Source organism: Corythoichthys intestinalis, chromosome 21, assembly GCF_030265065.1.
Source record: "Corythoichthys intestinalis isolate RoL2023-P3 chromosome 21, ASM3026506v1, whole genome shotgun sequence".
Lineage (NCBI taxonomy): Eukaryota > Metazoa > Chordata > Actinopteri > Syngnathiformes > Syngnathidae > Corythoichthys > Corythoichthys intestinalis.
The window spans coordinates 34,493,886-34,518,815 of record NC_080415.1 but is presented as its reverse complement, the minus strand read 5'-3'; the positions used below and the strand labels follow the sequence as shown (position 1 = coordinate 34,518,815).

Sequence of the window (24,930 nt, the reverse complement as noted above, 5' to 3'; positions counted from 1 at the left end):
ACAAGATGGATTCCTGCCGAATTTTCGTGGACGAGGACCTGTTTCACCCAAACAGCAACAAAGTATTTATAAGCCTCCAAGCTCTTAAAGTTTTTCAAATTTTCGTGAGAATAGGCTGATTTTGTGTGGACAAGATAATTGTAAATATCAGCGTAGCAGATGTCAGGCAGACAGGGCGAAGACAGTGGGTCGAAAAACATCGATTTGGGCATCAAATATGGATCTGGCGACTGTATAGAACGAAGCTTTTCCACATAACGCCTTTTATGCAACACATCCAGTGAGTTTACGGCATCCGAAAGCACCGGGTCTTCCATGAAATGCATTTTAAATTCCTCGATCAATTGAAACCAATGCTAATACAGAGACAAAATGACGGACAAGGGGGCGGAACCATATAGCAAGCACGTGGTTTTGTGACGTCGGTGAGTAGGGTCTATAACAGTTCTTTGCGTGATTTAATCAGTGGCGCAGAAAGTTGGAAACTGCCGCACCCCCTGGTGTTGGGAAAGAAAAAAAATGTTTTGGTAGATTTTTTTTTTGTGGGGGGGGGGGGGTAAAAAATAAAACACTAAATTTGAATCTGTTTGTATTGAACCTTGAAGATTAAATACATATGTTTAAATTATTTTTTTAATAACATCACCACCGGACACCTTGGTTGCTACCTGGTCACGTTAAATAATGCATGACAGTGATCCCTCGTTATTCCCTCCTTACGTTGAGATGCAGTTCATCAGGAAGCTCTCTATGGTGCTTTCCGAAGATCTGGTGAGGATGTGTCGGGACAGATGTGTACCAATTATACAAACCAGTTTTTATTTCACAAATGTGACAAAAATACAGTAACTGAACACATATTTTTAACAAACGTGACTGTGAACGTATCAAATTCAGCAAAGGATCTTGTTTCAGTGACACCTTCTAATTGTCTTTTGACCCGGAAGGGCGATGGATTCGCCGTCTAGGGCAGCCAACGATCGTATTAAGAGAAATCGGTGTTGTCCACCTGGATATCTTTAAACTGTAGGAAGCTGTGGAGCGGTGTGGGCATGGGGAGCCTCTGCACAACGCCCGAATTCAACACCAAGTCCGGTCCCATAATCGACCTGAGCTGCAGCCGGCAGAGATGCAAGAGGTCGGGGATGGCGTCTACGGAGAAGAGACGAAAATGTTTGGGGAAAAGGGCAGTGAAAAATCACTTAAATATACACTACCGTTCAAAAGTTTGGGGGCACTTAGAAATTTCCTCCTTTTTGAAAGAAAAGCAGTTTTTTTCCAATGGAAATAACATTAAACTAATCAGAAAAACACTCTGTACATTATTAATTTGGTAAATGACTATTCTAGCTGGAAACGTCCGATTTTAATGGAATATCTACAGTGCCTTGCAAAAGTATTCGGCCCCCTTGAATCTTGCAACCTTTCGCCACATTTCAGGCTTCAAACATAAAGATATAAAATTTTAATTTTTTGTCAAGAATCAACAACAAGTGGGACACAATCGTGAAGTGGAACAAAATTTATTGGATAATTTAAACTTTTTGAACAAATAAAAAACTGAAAAGTGGGGCGTGCAATATTATTCGGCCCCCTTGCGTTAATACTTTGTAGCGCCACCTTTTGCTCCAATTACAGCTGCAAGTCGCTTGGGGTATGTTTCTATCAGTTTTGCACATCGAGAGACTGACATTCTTGCCCATTCTTCCTTGCAAAACAGCTCGAGCTCAGTGAGGTTGGATGGAGAGTTTGTGAACAGCAGTCTTCAGCTCTTTCCACAGATTCTCGATTGGATTCAGGTCTGGATTTTGACTTGGCCATTCTAACACCTGGATACGTTTATTTTTGAACCATTCCATTGTAGATTTGGCTTTATGTTTTGGATCATTGTCCTGTTGGAAGATAAATCTCCATCCCAGTCTCAGGTCTTGTGCAGATACCAACAGGTTTTCTTCCAGAATGTTCCTGTATTTGGCTGCATCCATCTTCCCGTCAATTTTAACCATCTTCCCTGTCCCTGCTGAAGAAAAGCAGGCCCAAACCATGATGCCGCCACCACCATGTTTGACAGTGGGGATGGTGTGTTCAGGGTGATGAGCTGTGTTGCTTTTACGCCAAACATATGGTTTTGCATTGTGGCCAAAAAGTTCGATTTTGGTTTCATCTGACCAGAGCACCTTCTTCCACATGTTTGGTGTGTCTCCCAGGTGGCTTGTGGCAAACTTTAAACGAGACTTTTTATGGATATCTTTGAGAAATGGCTTTCTTCTTGCCACTCTTCCATAAAGGCCAGATTTGTGCAGTGTACGACTGATTGTTGTCCTATGGACAGACTCTCCCACCTCAGCTGTAGATCTCTGCAGTTCATCCAGAGTGATCATGGGCCTCTTGGCTGCATCTCTGATCAGTTTTCTCCTTGTTTGAGAAGAAAGTTTGGAAGGACGGCTGGGTCTTGGTACATTTGCAGTGGTCTGATGCTCCTTCCATTTCAATATGATGGCTTGCACAGTGCTCCTTGAGATGTTTAAAGCTTGGGAAATCTTTTTGTATCCAAATCCGGCTTTAAACTTCTCCACAACAGTATCTCGGACCTGCCTGGTGTGTTCCTTGGTTCTCATAATGCTCTCTGCACTTTAAACAGAACCCTGAGACTATCACAGACCAGGTGCATTTATACGGAGACTTGATTACACACAGGTGGATTGTATTTATCATCATCGGTCATTTAGGACAACATTGAATCATTCAGAGATCCTCACTGAACTTCTGGAGTGAGTTTGTTGCACTGAAAGTAAAGGGGCCGAATAATATTGCACGCCCCACTTTTCAGTTTTTTATTTGTTCAAAAAGTTTAAATTATCCAATAAATGTTGTTCCACTTCACGATTGTGTCCCACTTGTTGTTGATTCTTGACAAAAAAATTAAATTTCATATCTTTATGTTTGAAGCCTGAAATGTGGCCGAATACTTTTGCAAGGCACTGTATTCCGAAAAATACAGTATTCCAAATAAAATTATTTCTAACCTTGTCAATGTCTTGACTATATTTTCTATTCATTTTGCGACTCATTTGAAAAATAAAAGTGTGATTTTTGAAGGAAAACACAAAATTGTCTGGGTGACCTCAAACTTTTAAAAAGTAGGGGAGATGATAAATAGAAAATGCGTACCAAATTCCGGGAATGGTTGCCACGTGCCTTCTGCTCGCCTATGGCACAATATGGCTTTGGAAGACGTCGTCAAGGTTGACCAGTTGACAAACTGGAGCAGAAAGTTAACAATGCTGCCTTTGGCTTCCATCAGTCTGGAAGGAAAACATTTTTTAAAATAACACACTCACTGTGGCTACAAGTCTCAGAGTATGTGTTTTGATCATTTGATCGCTTCCGCCACCCAGTTAAAATCGATTGGATTTCTATTGCCGTCACTGGCATCTAACGAGTTAAACAATAGGAGTGGGAACCTCTTGGTACCTCAAGATACGAAACGGTTTGCGATACAAAACTCACGATAACGATGATCTGACGATAAGGCGATACAACGATTATCAATACATTGTTCAGGAAATCATTCTAGGATATTGTAAAAACAACTAATAAACAGAAAAACAAGCTTTTGCTGTTAATTGGAATGAGTTTAACACTAGTAGACGTCCAATCCAATTGAAGTGGGAGGGTGGCAGCGAATGAACAAATGTTCATTCGCTGCCATCCCTCCCATTTCAAATGGATTGAACGTCTATGGCCGTCAGTAGCAGCCAATGCCAGGCAATGAGGTGATTTTGGGCCTTTTTAGGTCATTTACCTGTTGATTTTAAGTTACTTCCTGTTGAATTTGGGGTATTTTACGGGTTGCTTCCTGTTCATTTTGTGTTCCAGAACAGGAAGTGACCTGGGAATCACCCAAATAAATAGGCAGTGACTCAAACTCAACAGGAAATGACCTGGAAATGCCCTAAAATGAACAGGAAGTAGAGCTGGCCGATATATCGAAAAATTATCGTTCTTCACGATAACCGACGTAATTTTGACCATATCGGTAAATTCGATAATTTCAATAAAACAAGAAAATATAGTCTTTTTAATCCCGCTTTGACTCTGTTGTTCGGTTATGTTCATTCCCCTCTAAGAAAGCAGTCAGTGTGCTTTCATATGAAGTCACATGGTTATCAGGAATTCAAACAAACAAAAGCCCGGTAGGTCAACGCTAGCGGCTCCCACTACAAGCAAACGTGATGGAGTCGGGCTTAAAGGGTATGTAGTGCCCTGGGAAAATTTTTATATTCCATCATTTATCCATAAACGCGTGCCTTTTGTATTCATATCATGCCACTTCGTGTAATTACACACAAGAAAATGAACAAAATTTGGCTCGATTGTCAAGCTAAAACGACCGGCGCCCGAGATCTGGCAGATTGTGCGCGTGACGTCACGACAAGTCAAGAGAGTGCCACCGGCCACTAGGGGGGGGGCAGCGCATGTCTGCATCAATAGAATTCCTTCTAGTGAGGGGTGAATTAGGGGTGTTTTGAGCTGTTTATGCTGATGCATTGTGTTCGTCCTGCACATATTCCAGGTTCCCTCATGAAGCGTTGGAACTAGAGCCTAGTTCGGGCCTAAAAAATCCAGCCCGACCCGACACGGCCCACTGGTATTGAGGCCCGACCCGGCCCGAGCTCGATCACTTAACTAGATTTGCAGGCCCGAGCCCGAAAAACCCGATTTTTTTTTTTTTTTTAATTGAGTGACGCGGAAAAAACGCAGCAGCAGCAATTTATTTTCATTTCTTCGAGTTGGCAGAAAAAAACGCAAGTTTTCTTAATGTTTAAATAATCTACATATTTTTTTGAGAATTATCAAAGCATTCACACAACGAAATAACGCTGGGAAAGTTTGTTAAACATATTTCTGAGTGTGTGGGATATTGTTCTCACATGGACGCGCCTCTCTGACAAGGAAATGAAAATGAGAGCGGCGCCTCAGCCGTGTGCAAACGGTACAGCGGGAGGACAAGAATAAAAAGCGGCCGGCGCCACGGCGTTCGTGCACACGCAGAAGCGCAATACAGAGAGCCTGCTCTCCATTTTTTTTTTTTTTTTTTAAATAATTTATTAGTCCGGCATGGCGGCCCGACCCGAACTGACCCGAACGTGAATGCTTAAAATGTGGGCCCAACCAGACCCGAATGTCGGCTCGGGTCGGGTTCGGGCACAAAATCTAACCTCTAGTTGGAACATATACAAAGAACTAGATGCGAAATGACAGACTTGCCGCCATCTTAAAGGGTATGAAAACGCAAAGGGGATGTGAGACATCAATAGAACCGTTATGTGCCAAGATAACAAATATTGATAAAGTTAACAAAAAAAAATCAATCACATTAATGAGCAATTATCGAAAATAGATCGAAAAAGACGAACATTTCCGAAAGTGTTCCGGAAACAGCTGAATGGAGCGGCGACGTCACGACAAGTGATTGACAGTTGAGGCGGAGCCAGGTGCCATTGTTTTTTTATGGACGAGAGAGTAGCGTTCGGTTTTGTTTGACCAAAACATCACTAAAATGGTTCAAAACTGCTGTGCTATGTGGTGTACAAATAGCTATTTATCGGAATATAGTATCCATGACTTCCGGAACGCGAAAAAAAGAGCCGGACTACGCAGACAATGGGTAAAGTTAGTCCGTGCAAAGAGGGCTAATTTTGCAGCCTCTGGCACGGTTTTGTGTTGTGCGCATTTTCCACCCGAAAGCTTCTCGAACTATGGACAATTGAAATCGGGTTTTGCTAAAAGATTGCTGCTCAAAGCAGATGCGACCTAAATGTCCAGGACAAAGGATTCCACTGATGAAACGACCTCACCACTGCAGGCAAAGCAAAGGAGGGTAGTTGCTAAGCTGGAAACGACCAGAGAGAGTACTCTTCTATAATTAAAAAAAATCATCACGCATTAGATACAGGACTGGACACATGTAAAAATTATAAATAAAAGCAATAATATACAGTATATTACACGATCTGCTGCCGATGTTTCATCAGTGTCATTGCTCCCCTCAATGACAGTTTCGTTACGCTGCATTGGCGTTCGTTTGGGCTCAAATTGGTAACCTAAAACACCAGTTAAAGCTTTGTAACTCTCCTCGTCACCATTCGGTGAACATTCGTTACGTCCTTCTACGTCGGATTCGTCGCTGGAACTAGAAATTGTCTGCCATCATCGCCGCCAGTCAGTATTAAAGCACTGAGCCTTTTTCTTGAAGAAACACCCCTCAAGGTGAATTCTGAATTCTCTTTTATTGACAACGAGGGGTGTTTTTTTCATGAGGGAACCTGGAATATGTGCAGAGCAGGACCTAATTCTCCCCTCACTAGAAGGAATTAGACAGGCGCTGCCTCCCTAGTGGCCGGTGGAGAGTGCCTCCTAAATTGTGATGACGTCACACACACAATCTGCCAGATCTCGGGCGCCGGTCATTTTAGCTTGACAATCGATCCAAATTTCTCTCATTTTCTTGTAATTACATGAAGCGGCATGATATGAATACAAAAGGCATGCGTTTATGGATAAATGATGGAATATTAACATTTCCCCAGGGGTTGACATACCCTTTAAAGCAGTACACTTCTCTAGAAGGCGCCGTTGTAGCGAACCTAATTACTTTTTATCTAAAAATTCCCTAAATCGGCAAATTCTTGACTTGAATCTATCTTTAAATGATGAAACTGTTTTAAAACTTTGACATGTCGAAAGTAGACAGAGGGGAGATTATGGAATGACGGGAACAATTTTAACAACTTTAACGGTTGATTCACGACATTAAATTAATTGAATGTAGTTTAAAGCTTTGATTTTTGATTTGATTTGATTTGATTTGATTTCGAGCAATAAAAACAAAAAACAACAAGTATGGAAAAAATAAAAAACCATAAAATAAAAATTAAACAGGCATGATGAATGTAACAAAAATTATAACAATACATACATGTGTAGCTCAAAAAGGAGTGGGAAGAAGCCGAGCTTTTTGAGTCCCACCCCCATTTCACTCCAAAAATTCCATAGGAATGCAGTCACTTCCCTACAACAGCTGTACTAATCATAATGATTACATTGATAATAATAATAATAATAATAATAGCTGCAGTAATCATAACACCAATATATATATATATACACACGCATTATATATATATGTACATATATATACATATATATATATATACACATACACACATATACATACACATCACTAATAATACATGAGTAACTATTACATATGTACAAAATATTATACATAAAACATGTAATATTTCTGCATACACCCAAGACTATTAAAGACCTCTTTCTGTATATCGTGACCAGACCTGATGTTTATACAGCAATTTGAATTTTTGAATACTTTGACATTGCTTATAATGTAATCCCAAACTGTTCCAGAGTTTTACCCCACATACAGACACACAGAATCCTTTAAGAGTAGTACGAAATTTTGGTGGTGAAAAGTTGGCAAATCTTCTCAAATTATGAGATTGCTGTTGCACTGTAAAAAGACATTGTAAATTGAGGGGTAATAACTTATGAAATGCTTTAAATAAAAATATTGATGTGTTGTATTTCACAAGATCATTAAATTTCAACAGTTTTGATTGAGTAAATAAATCATGAGTGTGATCTAAAAAACCCACTTTATGTAGAATCCGAATTGCTCGCTTCTGTAATGTAATTAATGGATATAATGCACTTTGGTAAGTGTTCCCCCATACTTCAATACAATATGAAAAGTATGGGAGTACCAAAGTGCAGTATAAAATCAGAAGTGCATTTACATCAAGGTATTGTTTTGCTTTATTTATGATTGACAGGCATTTGGAGATTTTGTTTTTCGTGTATCTGATATGGGGTCTCCATGACAGCTTGTTATCAATTATAACGCCGAGAAATTTAGCTTCATTTACATTTTCAATTGGTAGACCTTCAATTATTATTTTCAACTCAGAATTAGCTATTTGATTACCAAATAACATTGCCTTTGTTTTCTTAATATTTAGGGATAATTTATTTATATCCATCCACATCTTTATGGCTTTTAGTTCCTTATTAACAGTAGTTACTAGCTCGCTATAATTATCACTACTATAGAATATGTTGGTGTCGTCAGCAAATAAGATAAGTTTTAATGCATTGGATACGTGGAAGATATCGTTCATATACACAATGAAAAGTTTTGGTCCCAACAGAGACCAAAACTTTTCATTGTGTATATGAAGCTTTTAATACAGAGTGGGGACTTGAGTATTTTATTTACCGTTTTTAACTGTTAACTTGATACTAAAATAGTTTGGTTGAACCTGAGAGGATTTCTGAACAATTTTGGAACTAATTGTACATAACAATAAAAGTGTGGTGGGGTGCTTCAATAATCGTTTTATAATCGAATCGGAACCTCTGAATCGTAATCGAATCATCAGGTGCTCAAAGATTCCCAAACCTATGCCCTTCATCAATTGATATTGGCCTACGATACATAGCTAAATCCACTTACATGTCTGTGTGCAGCATCAGATAGGGATCGAGTCCCGCTCTTATTAGAGGTGGGAGCCACTCCTGGGCTAAATCCGATCGCGCCAATGCCGTCGCGCACATGTCTTGGAACTCCTCCGGTGTCAACGCACTCTTAATCTTGTCGGCCTCGTTGCCAGGGAAACTCGGGGGGTAAAGCCACCTGCCAGCCGGCGGGCAAGTGGATAGTAGTGTTAAAAAAAAAAAAAAGACTTAAAAGTACTAGTCCTTCTCAAAAAATTAGCACATTGTGATAAAGTTGATTATTTTCTGTAATGTACTGATAAACATTAGACTTTCATACATTTTAGATTCCTTACACACAACTGAAGCAGTTCAAGGCTTTTATTGTTTTAACATTGATGATTTTGGCAAAAAATATGGGGCGCCGTTTGTAAAGGAGCACATGCTGAAAATTACGACAACATTTTCTCATATTTAGCGCTACAGTGTTTAAAATGTGGTGTGAAATTTTTGTCACTTTTTTTTTTTTTGCACATTTACAACATTGTTTAGCAACTTAAATATTTATTTTTAAATAATCAGTATTGTACCTGAATGTTGAAATCCAGAACTAAATGTTTATTTATATCTTAAATGTAAATATTAAATTAATATCCTAAATATTAAATTTATATCCTAAATTTATATGTCAAATCCAAACTTTACATTTATATATTAAATCTAAATGTTAAATTTATATTTTGAATCTAAATGTTAAATTTTAATTTTAAATCTAAATGTTAAATTTTATATCTAAATCTTAAATTATATACCAAATTTAATATTTTAAATCTAAATCTTAAATTATATCCTAAATGTAAATATTAAAGTTATATACTAAATACTAAATTTAAATGTTAAATCTGGAAAAGGGTGAAACTAAATATTTAGCTTAATATGCAAATTCACATGACTTTGACGTTGCTTGAAAATGAATAAAACCTACTGAACGGTGGCGGTCGCCTCTTGGACATGAGTCATTGTGATAATAACAATATCTAGGTGAAATACACATTTAGGAGAAACTGTTTAAAGAGTATTTTGTCTTTTTCGTGTCACTTTTACGTCCATGAGCCCAGTAAAGTTACTAAGAATAGCCACCAGGGGTCTCTGTTGGACTGGACTGTAGCTCAAGGTTGACCTTTCTCACTTCTACTGCAAAAATCTCGCGTTTCTCACAGTCGGTGAAGGTGGGCTGAAAGGAAATATGTCAGGCGAGTCAAGTTTAGCAGGGACTATCGGCCAAGCCATTCTCACAGCAATACAAATTTTTCCACATGTCCAGAGTTTTGTGTAAAATGATGATTTAAAAAAAAAAAAAAAATTATTGCAAGCAAAATAAATGAATGTATTACGACCAAAGCATTTATAATTGCAATCATTTTCTGGGAGAAATTGAGCATTATCTGACAGAATTGCAGGGGAGCCGATACTTTTGGCCAGCACGGTAGAGCCGCTAAGTTGGGCTTTGAACACGCTCACCTGAGGTCCAGAACCAGCTCGACTAGGTCTGTTTTGGTCAGAACGAATCCCCACTCAGTTATGCGCAGAGCCGCTCCTGCCATCAGAAGCATAGCCGCCATCACAAAACTGTCAGAAAACACATCACGAGGCTTTCGTACCCGACGTTCTAAGCCACTGACAGTTGTAGACGTCCAATCCATTTAAAGCAGAAATGTGAAGTAATTTCATAACATGCCAAATAGGGTCACAATTAAAGCAATCAAACATTGTCCAACAAATAAAGCACGAAAAAAATAATTTATATGTTGTATATTTGACAAAATAATTGCGTTTCCAAAGTTCGAGCCTGAAAGGGGACGAACCCGGAAGTGATACGTCACACCGAGAACAGCGATGGCAGCTCCATACATACGGCCGCCATACAAAGCCCTTCAAACAATGATTCAAACAGCGATAGATGGAGCGCAAGGGAGGAGATCCAAGTTTTTGAAGAGTTAGAGGAAGAAGATGAGGTTGGAATTTTATGTTGGACCTAACATGTATTAGCCAGACGCTAATCAGGATGCAAACAATATGCCAAGACTACCTGACATGGAATGGATACAAGACCCAGCGAGATTACAAGATTGGTAAGATATAGGCTGTTATTATTTTCATGATTTGAAGATGTAGGCATTTGCACATAATTTTATGTTTTTGTCTATCTGATGACATTGTTAAAAAAAAAAAAAAAAAATCAGACTTCATGTTCATTTTGGCAGATCCGGCAGCTCTCGTGCATATAAAATAATAATATAAAAACGTTGGGGGGAAAGAAGGAGATGAGTCATTGATGGCTTTCTCCACTTTATTGTGGCAACAATAAGAAAACAAAATAATAGCGGACTGCCACCACATTCAAACACGAAGTTTTGCTTCTCGCTGATCTCCTCCTCGCCTCCTACTACTCCAGCGTCCCTTAAACGGATCGTGCAGAGAGTCTTGTTATGAGCTTTTTGTTTACAAATGTATCGAACACACGACGTGCTGACAACTTTGTTTCTTTATAAAAACACATGGAGCTAACAGTACAACACAGCTCGGGGCACTCGGGAGGAAGTGGCATGTAATGGCGTGAGGAAATGTAGTTTTTTCACACAAGCGAACAGATTACAAAGCACCACTTCAGTGTTGTCCCGAGACTACATTTCCCATGATTCACTGCGTGACCTGCGCGCTCGCTGATTCGCTGTCAGACATTACACAAACTAGAGGGCTATTAAGCGATCACCGTGAAAGAAACGCCGAATCGTACAAATGCAATGCAATGCTTGAAGCATGAAGGTGGAAATACGTAATACAAATAAATGTGCACAAACTCACCCGTGGTGTGTGTGTCTTAGGGCAACGTGACCGTGAATTACCGCGACGCCGACCCGCTTATATGCCCATCCACACCCCTTTCCCGATTGACAGTGGATTAACCCTTTCGGACAAGATCGTAGATGACGCACAATTTAAACACGCTTAACCTAGCAAACGCAAAAACAACTATGATCGGGGATTGCCACGAGTTAACTTTCGGCTAACGTCGCTAGCTTATATTGTTCATTCCACGTCAGTTGGCAGCTCTGCTTGGACAAAGTCATCAGTCATCTATCCAAAAATCACACTTACTTTTTGGCAAATCCTTGACCATAAGCAGTCCGGTTAAGGAAGCAGGCATCTTCGAAGTGTTTGCAGCTGAGAAGACTACTCGATGATGGCGCGAAATTCATTCGCTTCGTGCGAACGAAAGATGTCCATATACGTGCCCTGCTATCCTTTGGCCACCCATACAACTTTTCGTTTGAGTGAGAACAAAACATCGCCACACACCGCCGTGGCATCTTACCGAGAAGCAATGCAACAAACAATAGTGTTCTATGGCGGACTTCCCTCGCACTACCCTGAGTGACGTAATTTCCGAAGATTGCCGAAGAAAAGCATTTTCGTTGTCAAGGGCGTTGCTATGGGTTAAACAAAGAATCTGGAAGGGTTGCGTTAAAAAATAACAAAAATATGCTTATAACACTTTAGCCATTGATATTATTCAAAAACATGGTTGGCCAACCTTACTTCACATTTCCGCTTTAAGAACTACATGTCTTTCTATCCATGGATCCCTTTAAGAAAAAAAAGTAAATCGGCTTTGGATAACTGCAATCTGCTGAAAATGTTTTTCGATATCGGCATTTGAAAATTCCATATCGGTAACCTCTAAGCCAAAAATTAAAAGGGCTTCCAAAAACCACCAATGCTTCCGCATAACCGATCCAGTATTTTATGATAATATTTTAAGTATGGCTGCAGCTATCGATTATTTTAGTAGTCGATTAATCGATGAACTAGTTAGTTCGAATAACCGAGTAATCGGAAAAGGAACATGAAAACTTAAAATACCCGAGCTGAGCCTCAAAGGTACTAAAAATAAATAAATGAGGATCTATGTACAATAGAAGAATTGGCTAACTTACATGGCAAACGTCCGCTAGCTTAAATGCTATAAAATGCAAACTTTCCCAATGCTCTTAACAAATGGTTTAGGCTCATATTCCCACAAAAAAACGGCTAAATATACATATAAACTACATTACGAATGCTTTAAAAAACATTCGCCCAAAGAAAAACTTGCGTTGTTCTTAACATGGAGCAGTTGGATTCAGCCATGTGAAATGAGGCAGACCAGAGGGCAATATATCCCCCCTAATCAATAAACTAAATGTAAACACTTCCAAAATAAAACATTACAAAGCCACTTTAATTAAACGAATACTCGAGGCAACAAAATGTAATTCGAATATTTTTTTTCCTCATCGAATACTCGAGTTTAGAGCTGAAACGAATACTCGAGCAACTCAAGTAACTCGAGTTTAAAAACTGATCCGGTAATTTTATTCACCTCGAGTAATCGTTTATTTTGACAGCTCTAAGCATCACATTTTGCTCGGACTACTTTTAAGGCGGGACAACGGGCGGATGTCACGTGCGTAGAGGAAGAAGCAAAAAAAAAAAAAAAAAAAAAAAAACCTACTGCAGCCAACAGCCACTACAAACGACGCCAACGTTGCTAAATACTAGCCCGCACGATGTTACGTTGGTAGCAGGTAGCGTCTGATGAGTCTCATAGAGATCACATGTATGTTAAACTAGATGCGCCATGACAGACTCAGCCACGCCGTTTTCAACAATATACATCGAAAAAAAAGACATTGATTGACTGAAAATGGTTCAAGATTAGATGAAATGTCTTGTTTTCTCATGTATATTTACACAGTGCCTTGCAAAAGTATTCGGCCCCCTTGAACTTTGCAACCTTTCGCCACATTTCAGGCTTCAAACATAAATATATAAAATTTTAATTTTTTGTCAAGAATCAACAACAAGTGGGACACAATCGTGAAGTGGAACAAAATTTATTGGATAATTTAAACTTTTTGAACAAATAAAAAACTGAAAAGTGGGGCGTGCAATATTATTCGTCCCCCTTGCGTTAATACTTTGTAGCGCCACCTTTTGCTCCAATTACAGCTGCAAGTCGCTTGGGGTATGCTTCTATCAGTTTTGCACATCGAGAGACTGACATTCTTGCCCATTCTTCCTTGCAAAACAGCTCGAGCTCAGTGAGGTTGGATGGAGAGTGTTTGTGAACAGCAGTCTTCAGCTCTTTCCACAGATTCTCGATTGGATTCAGGTCTGGACTTTGACTTGGCCATTCTAACACCTGGATACGTTTATTTTTGAACCATTCCATTGTAGATTTGGCTTTATGTTTTGGATCATTGTCCTGTTGGAAGATAAATCTCCGTCCCAGTCTCAGGTCTTGTGCAGATACCAACAGGTTTTCTTCCAGAATGTTCCTGTATTTGGCTGCATCCATCTTCCCGTCAATTTTAACCATCTTCCCTGTCCCTGCTGAAGAAAAGCAGGCCCAAACCATGATGCTGCCACCACCATGTTTGACAGTGGGGATGGTGTGTTCAGGGTGATGAGCTGTGTTGCTTTTACGCCAAACATATCGTTTTGCATTGTGGCCAAAAAGTTCAATTTTGGTTTCATCTGACCAGAGCACCTTCTTCCACATGTTTGGTGTGTCTCCCAGGTGGCTTGTGGCAAACTTTAAATGAGACTTTTTATGCATATACACTCTTCCATAAAGGCCAGATTTGTGCAGTGTATGACTGATTGTTGTCCTATGGACAGACTCTCCCACCTCAGCTGTAGATCTCTGCAGTTCATCCAGAGTGATCATGGGCCTCTTGGCTGCATCTCTGATCAGTTTTCTCCTTGTTTGAGAAGAAAGTTTGGAAGGACGGCCGGGTCTTGGTAGATTTGCAGTGGTCTGATGCTTCTTCCATTTCAATATGATGGCTTGCACAGTGCTCCTTGAGATGTTTAAAGCTTGGGAAATCTTTTTGTATCCAAATCCGGCTTTAAATTTCTCCACAACAGTATCTCGGACCTGCCTGGTGTGTTCCTTGGTTTTCATAATGCTCTCTGCACTTTAAACAGAACCCTGAGACTATCACAGAGCAGGTGCATTTATACGGAGACTTGATTACACACAGGTGGATTCTATTTATCATCATCGGTCATTTAGGACAACATTGGATCATTCAGAGATCCTCACTGAACTTCTGGAGTGAGTTTGCTGCATTGAAAGTAAAGGGGCCGAATAATATTGCATGCCCCACTTTTCAGTTTTTTATTTGTTAAAAAAGTTTAAATTATCCAATAAATGTTGTTCCACTTCACGATTGTGTCCCACTTGTTGTTGATTCTTGACAAAAAAATTAAATTTCATATCTTTATGTTTGAAGCCTGAAATGTGTCGAAAGGTTGCAAGATTCAAGGGGGCCGAATACTTTTGCAAGGCACTGTATATGGTGCTAAATGGTAATTATTCACTTTCCTTTATTTTTTTATACCGTTTCAAGTATACTCCTCTATAAGATCTTACGTAATCCAATGTTTACTTTTCACTTAAATAAGTCAATAATGGTTTTTTCAAATCTAAAAACACATTTCTCTAATAAAATAGAATGTCACCTCTATAGCCCAGGAGCACTGAAGTAACAAATTACAAACATATGTATTTAATATATACCTAAAAATGCCATTAAGCTTGATAACACACATCACTTAAAAGTTAGGATTTTTTTCCCCCACGTATTTCAATTGAATTTCTATTTGTGTCAACTGTCAAGCCATTTTTAAGTTCTCGTTAAGTTTTAAGTTAGTCTAAACTGTCCTTATGGAGGAAGTCGGCGTGATGTCACCTCGCTTAGCAACATGTCGCCATTTTGTGAAGGGGGTACACACAGCTAAACATTCTATAGACAAACGTCTGAAATTCATATATTTCAGTTGTGTTTTGCGTCTTTTTTCCTAACAACGTCTTAAACTTGGCTTACCATTATCACGAGTCACTGCCGACAGACGCGAGGAGGCGATGCAATTTAAAATTTGCGTTTATTGGCGTTCAAAGCTGCCGATACAAAGTCGCATCTGATAGCTGGATAAACAAAGGAATGGCCTGCAGTGGAGTTCGGAAACATCTACAACTACCTCAAAGTCACTCAGTAAGTTGACCTTTATCATTTACGTTGATTATGTACTGTGTGAAACTGAGAAAATTGGTAGTATATACGAAGTGATTACTTCTTCCGTTACTGGTACTTCGCCCCCAGGCTTTATTTAGCCTTCAACACATTAGGGCAAAATAACCAATTCCAACCAGGTCAATAATATACCGACTGACTAATCAGAGCTGTGCACGGCAAAAGAAAAAAAACGCTTTGCGAGTTGCCGGTTAAGGTAAAAATAACCACTGCCTAGTCTATTGAATCGTAGCAGCTAATTGTGGCAAAAAATAATCGATTAAACTCACCAGTAATAAAATGTCCCCTGCAAACGTAAATGTGCTTGGATTTAGGTTCCCACAGGCGAAAATAGTCCACGGGACAGTCTTCTTTTAATGTTCTCGATTAATTGCGCTCAGCCATTTGTTTCTCCTTTTTTTCTCACTTGGAAAAATGAACTACTTCAAATGCGGCTCCGAACTCTTCCTTGTGTGACAACCCGCAACACAGCAACTTTTAGCCATTCCGACGGAAAAAAGACCGCAAATAAGACGAAAGTTCAATGGGTTTCTATTATAAGTGACTGGTCTTTTACCCCATTGTCAATATGGCGACGCTTTGTTGTGGCTGGTGACGTCATTAAATGCCCGGATGTCCGACTGCCTCTATAGGATTTTGAGTTTTTGCAGTGTTCAAAATAAATGTATGATACAGGCTGTATTGGAGCACATTAGGGACCAGTGCTACTTGGTGTTTTATCCAGCAATGACTACTGAGCTAAAATTGATCGTTAGCATTATTGAGTTTTTATTTTACACCCTCATCACTCCACAACGCTATGTTATGTTATAGCCTGTATGTAAGACACGTTAGCCACGCATCGAAAGTGGTCATAATTAATAGAAACCTAGCCCTCCGCTAAGCTAACGTTATTTGAGCTAGTGACAGTAACGTTAATCTTATTTATTAGCGCTTAGTAGGGCTGGGCGATATGGCCTTAAGTACGTATCACGATAAATTGAGCAGCTTTACCTCGATAACGATAAATGACGATAAATTCGCCCAAGCAAACTGTTATATAATTTGAAAATTTGAATCAATGCATGGAATACAAATTAAGTTTCTCGTTAAATTTATTTACCAGCTTTCAATTTAACAATTGCACATGCAGTCTAAACATTAAGTATTAAAAAAATCTTGGAAATCAATAAGAATTCTTGTCTGAACATTTATATCAGCTTGTATGACTTGAAAAATATCATCACTTGAATTTCATTAAATTCATTCCGCATTGTTATACACTAGATAGTGGCATACGTTTAGATATTTAGAATGGATACAAATACGACACATCCACCCGCCCCCCAGAAATTATACTTAATTAAAAAATAAAATGTTTCACAAACCTTTCCTTTCTTTTATTCGGCTCAGTTATTTACATCTTATGATTTTGGAAATCCTTACAGTATTCAATAAATAATATTCCTGTTCCCAAGCACTGTGCTTACTGTACTGTAATTTTTACAAAAAATAAACAATACATAGTTACTCCCCGTCATCTAGATCGAGCCACTTACAAGACTAGCACTGTCGTGTATTACAAATACTGCTTTGAACACATCTTCACAGACAAAAGCAATGACACAGGCTTAAAGAGGTCAACTTTAATTGTGTAAATCACACTTAATGACGACACGATCTCCTGGTTGAAATAGACGACATCCACTTAATTCTATTGAAGATACTGTATGTAATGCTGAGGCAATTTGTCAACTTTACTTTTAAAAAGAAACGTGCACTGTTTATCCAGTAGATGGAGCTCTTGCAGTGTGTCAAACAGTGATTCAATTCAGGGCAATTGTCTTAAAAGTGGTTCATTGTTTCAGAAAGCCTCGGTTTTTCCATCCCTATCTGGAACTGTCAAGAGTTTACTTAATGTCGAGTGAAAGTTTGGCGAAGCTAACTTAAGCCCGACTTCATCCCGTTTACTTGTAGCGTTAGCAGCTAGCGTTAGCCTACTGGGCTTCTGTTTGATTGGCTTCCTGAAAACCATGTGACTCCAAACGTAAGCACACTGTCTGCTTTCTTAAAGGGGAATGAACATAGCCGAACAACACAGAGTCAAAGCGGGATGAAAAGACTATATTTTCTTCTTTTATTAAATTACCGAATTTACCGACTCGGTCAAAATTACGTCGGTCATCGTGAAGAATTTCGGTAACGGTAAATTTTCGGTTTACCGCCCTGCTCTAGCGCTTAGCGCTGTTTTTTAGCGCTCTACTGCTTTAAGATGGCGGCTGTTTACTAACGCTGTCCAGACGCGGCCGAGTCTGTCATTTCGTATCTTCAACTTCAACTGTGACGGCTCCTGGCCGTTTAATAGTTAATTTTCTGAGCCTCTTCCAGTCAGCTGCTCGTCGCCTCCACCAGCTGGCTGCTTCCCCTCCCACTATGACGACAGCTGATCGACGCAGGACGGACCGATGACGTCACCGCCACTGATTGGCCACGGAAAAAGGCGCCAAGCTTCTTAAATCTGCCGCTGTCAACTCTCTAGGAGGTCGCAATTTGGCAGCATTGTCGCGTTCCTCCTCGCTAGCTGTTTGCTCGCCATTCACGCTCGTTTGCATTTGATCGCTAGTCTGATACATTCCCGCTTTTTGGGTGAGGTCTTTTGTGTTTATTCATTATTGAATCGTTTTTGTTCACCACTGTAATTAAGAGCACTGACGCAAGTAAGGGTATGTCGCCATTTCTGTTCAACCGGTTTTCTCCCGTTTTGTATAGAGTAGGAAGTTAGGTTAGAACCTGTCTTTTCTTTGTTCCTTTTACATGATCAGGGCTTAATTAGCAGGTGGGGTTTGAGTGTAATTCCTTTTGTTTGTTGTTTTGGTCTGGGCTTACCCTGAAGTAGAGCAGGGCGGTAAACCGAAAATTTACCGTCACAGAAATTCTTCACGATGACCGACGTAATTTTGACCATGTCGGTAAATTCGGTAATTTAATAAAACAAGAAAATATAGTCTTTTTATCCCGCTTTGACGCTGTGTTGTTCAGCTATGTTCATTCCCCTTTAAGAAAGCAGACAGTGTGCTTACGTATGGAGTCACGTGGTTTTCAGGAAGCCAATCAAACAGAAGCCCGGTAGGCTTATGCTAACGGCTAACGCTAAAAGTAAACGGGGTGGAGTCGGGCTTAAGTTAGCTAACTTAGCTTCGCCAAACTTTTCACCCGGCATTAAGTAAACTATTGGCGGGTTCCAGACGGGCTTTCACCCGCTATCCTCCCTGGTTCTCACGATATTAGGAGAGGATGCTTTCAGTGCGTTCTTCTGGTAGCCAAGCCACAGGCTAACGCTAGCAGCTAACAACGGCTACAAATGAACGTGAAAGAGTCGGACTGCGGCTCTAACCTTGTCGAAACGGCTGAAATTAATGAGTGGACTGGGCACGGACTTCATGTAGAAATCATCATATCGCGCTATTTGGCATCTCTGTGATTTTTCTGAAAGCTTTCATGATGGTAAAGCACTCAGCATAAAGTAAAAAAAAACTGAAACCTTGACGTAAACACTTGTGTTGAATAATTATGTCACAGCAGCCATTACCAATAAATTGTCTGAAGTGTACTGTTAAAGCTGCAAGTCATTTGTGTTAGAATGACATGTTTGCATGCTCATCATATTGATTTTTATAATGTACGTTTTCCAACTCATACAAGCGGTTATACATGTTCACACTAGAATTCTTATTGTTTACAAGATTTTTTTTTAATACTTAGTGTTTAGACTGCATGTGCAATTGTTAGATTGAAAGCTGGTTAAATAAATTTAACGAGAAACGGTTAATTTGTATTTCATGCATTGATTCAAATTTTCAAATTATTAGAGCTGGGAATCTTTGGGCACCTAACGATTCGATTCCGATTACGATTCAGAGGCTCCGATTCGATTATAAAACGATTATTGATGCATCTCCCACCTTTTTTTTTTTTTGTACATTAGTTCCAAAATTGTTCAAAAATACTCTCAGGCTAAACCAAACTACTATTTCAGTATCAAGTTAACATATAGCAGTAAAACAAATATACAAAAATAACATTAAATAAAAAAACTCCAGTCCCCATTCTGTATCAGCAGCTTTAAACTACATTCAATTAATTTAATGTTGTGAATCAACCATGTAAGTTGTTAAAATTGCTCCCATTATTCCATAATTTCCCTTTTGTCTACTTTCAACATGTGAAAGTTTTAAAACTATTTTAAGGATAGATTCAAGTCAATATTTTACCGATTTAGGAGTATTTTAGATAAAAAGTTAATTAGGTTCGCTTGGAAGGTTCGCTACAACAGCCTTGCAGGCAACTGTACTGCTTTAAGATGGCGGCCATTTACTACAGCCGCATCTAGCTTTTTGTTGATGTGCTGCTATCGCTACCGAATCTATAATGCATCTAGTCCTATATAAATGATATCTACAGTAACATTATGCTACTTTGTAGCAGCTTTTCGGCAGCAGTCAGGTATGTTTTTTTTTGTTTTTTTTTAATCTCGTGGCATGAGTTGAGCTAGAGCCCTGAGTTGAGCATTGGCATTAGCCGAGGGGCCGGGTAATGAGAAGCACAATGTTTAGCTACTCTCGCTCCGTTCCGTCCTGAAGACCGCGCGGCGCGATGAGTGTGTTGTACTTCCGCTTTACTTGGCATATTTCAATAATCGGAATTTGGATGTTTGTGAATCGTTCTCGAATCTTCCACGGCCGAATCGCAAATAATCTAAGAACCGGAAATTTTCCACACCTCTACATATTATATAACAGTCCGCTTGGGCGAATTTATCGTCATTTATCGTTATCGAGGTAAATCTGCTCAATTTATCGTGATACTTACTTAATGCCATATCGCCCAGCCCTACCCTGAAGTCACGCTTCCTCGGCATTTTGTACATATTCATTGCGAGTTTGATTATTGTGTAAATAAATTTGTGTCCACTTGTACATTTGTGTGGATTGTTTTATGTTACGCCTTTCGCGAGCCATCTTTGGCACGTAACATCAACATACATGTGATCTCTATGAGACTCATCAGATGCTACCTGCTACCAACGTAACATCGTGTGGGCTAGTATTTAGCAACGTCGGCGTCGTTTGTAGCGGCTGTCGGCTGCAGTGAATTTTTTTTTTGCTTCTTCCTCTGCGCACGTGACATCAGCGCGTTGTCCCACATTAAAAGTAGTCCGAGCAAAACATGATGCTTAGAGCTGTCAAAATAAACGATTACTCTAGGTGAATAAAATTACAGTGGTACCTCTACATACGATCGCTTCGACACACGAACTTTTCGACATCCGACGTAAAATTTGACTCGCCATTTGTTTCTACATCCGACGACATGCTCGAAATACGACGACAATGGCAGCACTGCAGACGAATGCACGGCGGATTTTCTTGTGTGACAAATCAACACTGGTTTCAGAAAAGGTTGGTACAGGTGGTGAAACAAGGAAAAAGTTGACGCTTACCTTCTAAATGAATATGCAAATGCCAGAAAAATATGAGCGTAGGGTGGGCATCCATGAAATGGCTCAACAATACATCTCCACGGTCCTCCTCCGACCATCGTTCGCCAGTCTTTATAAGTTAAGCTGACAATTCTTATTGTGGTAACATCTCCAGAGAAATCGCCAACTTCGCCACGTTTTTATCATTTATTTCACAACTTATTCAAAACAAAAACACCTTCTGTCTGCTGCAATTGACGGTGTTCTCAAGAAAACATTCAAAGTGAAAGTAAAACTCAAGCTCACCGGTCTGTCTCTGGCACGTCAGCCCCGCGGTGCGTTCAGGGTCAGCAAAAAACGTCCGCCACATTAGAACCCGATTCGTTACATTAATACAGGAATTATTATTATTATTATTATTATTATTATTATTCCGATTTTGATTTATAATTTATTTGTTTTGCTATGTGTAATTGCCATTTGTAATAGTACCAGCAGTATTTTTTAAGGTTTTTGGGCCGTGGAACGAATTAATGGAATTATAATGTATTCCTATGGGAAAATCCTGCTCGACATACGACCATTTCGACTTACAAACAAGGTCCTGGAACGGATTAACTTCGTATGTAGAGGTACCACTGTACTCGGATCAGTTTTTAAACTCGAGTTACGCTCTAGTTGTGCGTTTCCACTCGCGATCGGACACGTAGTTTCGTGTCATGTAGTTGTTTGAACCATGTGCTAATGCTAGCGAACGCATGATAACCGTTTTGTTATTACTATATTAGCAGCTAATCATCGCTGATTTACGTTGATGCAAACCTGTTTGTTATTGGGGACGAAATTGATTTGCTTCATTTCTATTTTTAGTTTCACTCTTCAAGTGATGATTGAATCAAGTCAGCAAATTATACAAACGTCTTCCGTATCGTCATTTCGGAGTTTAGCTAGCTGTATAGCTATCTCGGTGAGGACAGTGCAGTCTATTCCCTCCCAATGCAGTTATCTCCACCTTGCGATGACTGCAAGTTGTTTTGTTGTAATTTTTCCTCGTGAAGACACAATTTCGAGCGTTTGAACCTACGTGCTGTCATTGTTATGTTTACGGCTGCAATGCTCGTGCTAAACCATCGTAACCTTTCATTTTCAAACTCTTTCCTGGTGAAGTGTAGCCAAACTTTGAAGCGGGTGGTTCTTGGTGCCATGCTAGTTTGATACATTTGGACAACACGACAGTCACGACGCAATATGCGTCTTTAGGAATCGTTAAAGGAATCGTTAAGGCTTTTTCGTTGTGATGTCGAGGCCTCGAAACACTAGGAACCGGTTCGGAATTGGAATAGGATTTCGATTCCCAACCCTCGTCATGACAGAACATCGCTTCAATGATATCTGGCGCTATCTAGCATCGTGAATGGGGAGAGTAGCTGAGATCAGTCACAACAGAACATCGCTTCAATGATATCTGGCATCATCTAGAGTCGTGAATGGGTATAACGTCTAGACAGCGAATATAAAACGACCTCCTCTTTTTCAATCTTATTTCAATGCAAAAAAAACACCGTCTTATATTCGGGCCAATATGAAAGTTGCTCTTCAGACATTGAATATCTCACCGGCTTGGAACAGGACTTCCACACATTCACGATGTCCATGCTGTGCCGCCAGGATGAGAGGCGTGATCTCCTTGTTGTCGCATGCTTCCAGGTTGGTCTGCGTCACCAACATGCGCACAATGTCCACGTTATTCTACGAGAAACAAAAACAGCTATTGCCGGTGTCGTCGTTTTTTGTTTGTTTTTTAATCTGACGCGTGAGTGCGCAAATCACCACATAGACAGCTTGATGAAGGCACGTCCAGCAGGAAGCTGTGTGCACCCTGTCCACCAATGCGCCCTTGGCCAACAGAAACTGCACCATGTCCTTGCGGCCGTCAGTGACCGCTGCCGAAGTGCGATTGTTAATTAGCGTCTCGGACGAGAAATGCGTGAGTTTTACCTGCGAAGAGTGGACACGAACGGTCCTTGGTCTGCTGGTTGATGTCGGCTCCCTTTCTGACGAGGAGGCGGAGGGTGGAGAGTTTGCCACGTTTGGCCGCCAGGTAGCAGGCCGTCTCGCCCTTGCGGGTGGTGGAGTTGACGTACGCTTTGAAGCGCGACGGCGAGCCAGCTGCGCATGTTGGAAGGAACTGTTTATGTCCAGGCTCTAAAAGGAGCACTATAATGGTCGTACGCTCTATATATTCAATAACCACTGCTGTATGATATTAATGGACACTGGAACAACTTAAAGGGTATGAAAACGCAAAGGGGGTGTGAGACATCAATAGAACCGTTACGTGCCAAGATAACAAATATATATAAAGTTAACAAAAAAATCAATCATATTCATGAGCAATTATCGAAAATAGATCGAAAATGACGAACATTTCCGAAAGTGTTCCGGAAACAGCCGAATGGGGCGGAGACATCCTAACAAGGAAACTAAAGGTAAAATATATACAACAAATCCTCTAATCCCATTCATATTTGTATCGGTTGGCAGAGTGAAAACTGATGATAGCACAATAAATGATAATTATTCTATACATTACTTTATTTTGCGGTCACTGTGTGTCAGCTTCACAAAAAGAAATGCAAAACAAACCATTCGGTGTTTCTCTTGCCGCCGCCAGTGTTTTATCAGTGTGATTGCTCCCCTCAATGGTCCTTTCATTAGGCTGCATTGGCTTTCGTTTGGGCTCAAATTGCTAATTGCTAATGCTAATATTCCATCATTTATCCATAAATGCATGCCTTTTGGATTCATATCATATGAATTACAGACATAGCAATTACACACATCGCAACACCAAGAAAATGATAGAAATTAGGTGGATTGTCAAGCTAAAAGGACCCGCCCCCAAGATCTCGGAAATCTAGCATATTGTGTGCATGACGTCACAACTAGGAAAAACCCGGCTCAGTGCTCAGTACTGAATGGCGGTGATGATGGCGGACAATTTTGTTTCTAGTTGCAGTGACGAATCTGACGTAACGAACGTTCTTCTAATGGTGACGAGGAGAGTTATGAACCTTTCTTTGGTGTTTTGGGTTATCAATTTGAGCCCAAATGAAAGCCAAGCGGCCAGAGGGATTTTCTTCAAATTGGTCCCGTGAAAAATCATAAAAACCGGACATTTTTATGAATTTATAAAACCCGCCCGGACGACGAGGATACTACGTGAAAGTAGGACTTGTCCGGGCAAAAGAGGACGTTTGGTCACCCTAAACTAACTAGTCCATCGATTGATCGACTACTAAAATATTCGATAGCTGCAGCCCTACACTGTATATGAAACCCCAGTGTTTGTATTCCAATCACAGATGCTTCCATTAGCATGCCAGTCATGTTTTGCTTGGCTTGTTAGCATTAAAACCACAGACGGGTTGTTTTGTTTCCACTACACATTTTACACACAGGCGGCATTATTCAAGGCGGTTGTTTACCAGTCTTAGCGGCCGCAGACAGGGTATGCGTGAGGGAGCCCACCCTGCCGGCGGCGGCCGCCACATGAATGGCCCTCCAGCCTCGGTTGTCCGCAAGGTCCATAGTGCTACCGATGCCGATAAGCCGTCTTCTTAGGCGCCACCCTCGATACGGAGTACTTGTACACTTGGTAAAGTTAATCGCCGGTGGACGCTAGCACTGCCACGCGTCTTATTAAATGAACGAATCAAAGTGAAAGTGGAAATTTACCAACGCGGAAGTGTCAACGCAGCCGAACAGGTGTTCGGCCATTCCTTACTACGCGGCGAAACGCATGCGCAC

The 24,930-nt window shown here is 40.2% G+C and overlaps 3 protein-coding genes across 4 annotated transcripts in view; 1 reads left to right on the top strand and 2 right to left on the bottom strand.

Moving 5' to 3' along the window:
* The window catches only part of c21h10orf88 (chromosome 21 C10orf88 homolog), an 84,390-nt gene that overhangs the window by 7,428 nt on the left and 52,032 nt on the right, over positions 1-24,930 (top strand). Inside the window, exon 1 of one of the 2 annotated variants that reach the window (XM_057826160.1) lies at positions 14,874-15,623. The exons of the other annotated variant lie outside the window; for it this stretch is intronic. Within the exon in view, the coding sequence (XP_057682143.1) occupies position 15,623 (1 nt within the window). The 5' untranslated portion in view covers positions 14,874-15,622. Of the gene's footprint in view, positions 1-14,873; positions 15,624-24,930 lie in introns of those variants that run through there. 2 annotated transcript variants of the gene reach the window in all.
* The window catches only part of asb3 (ankyrin repeat and SOCS box containing 3), an 88,894-nt gene that overhangs the window by 31,694 nt on the left and 32,270 nt on the right, over positions 1-24,930 (bottom strand). The gene's annotated exons all lie outside the window — the stretch shown is intronic.
* Positions 659-24,930, bottom strand: LOC130909542 (ankyrin repeat and SOCS box protein 3-like). Its single transcript, XM_057826161.1, has 8 exons — positions 24,609-24,930; positions 23,119-23,289; positions 22,951-23,063; positions 22,737-22,869; positions 10,042-10,117; positions 8,540-8,719; positions 3,172-3,305; positions 659-1,152 (listed from the first exon to the last, which is right to left on the bottom strand). The coding sequence occupies exons 1-8, from the start codon at positions 24,709-24,711 to the stop codon at positions 986-988; spliced, it is 1,077 nt and encodes a 358-aa protein (XP_057682144.1). The 5' UTR covers positions 24,712-24,930; the 3' UTR covers positions 659-985.

Coding starts and splice junctions, on each gene's coding strand:
- LOC130909542 (XM_057826161.1), bottom strand. CDS start 24,711: ATGGACCTTGCGGACAACCGAGGCTGGAGGGCCATTCATGTGGCGGCC. Junction 8,720..10,041: donor GAGCTGGTTCTGGACCTCAG/GTGAGCGTGTTC, acceptor GCCGGCTGGCAG/GTGGCTTTACCCCCCGAGTT. Junction 1,153..3,171: donor GCAACCATTCCCGGAATTTG/GTACGCATTTTC, acceptor TCTTCTCCGTAG/ACGCCATCCCCGACCTCTTG.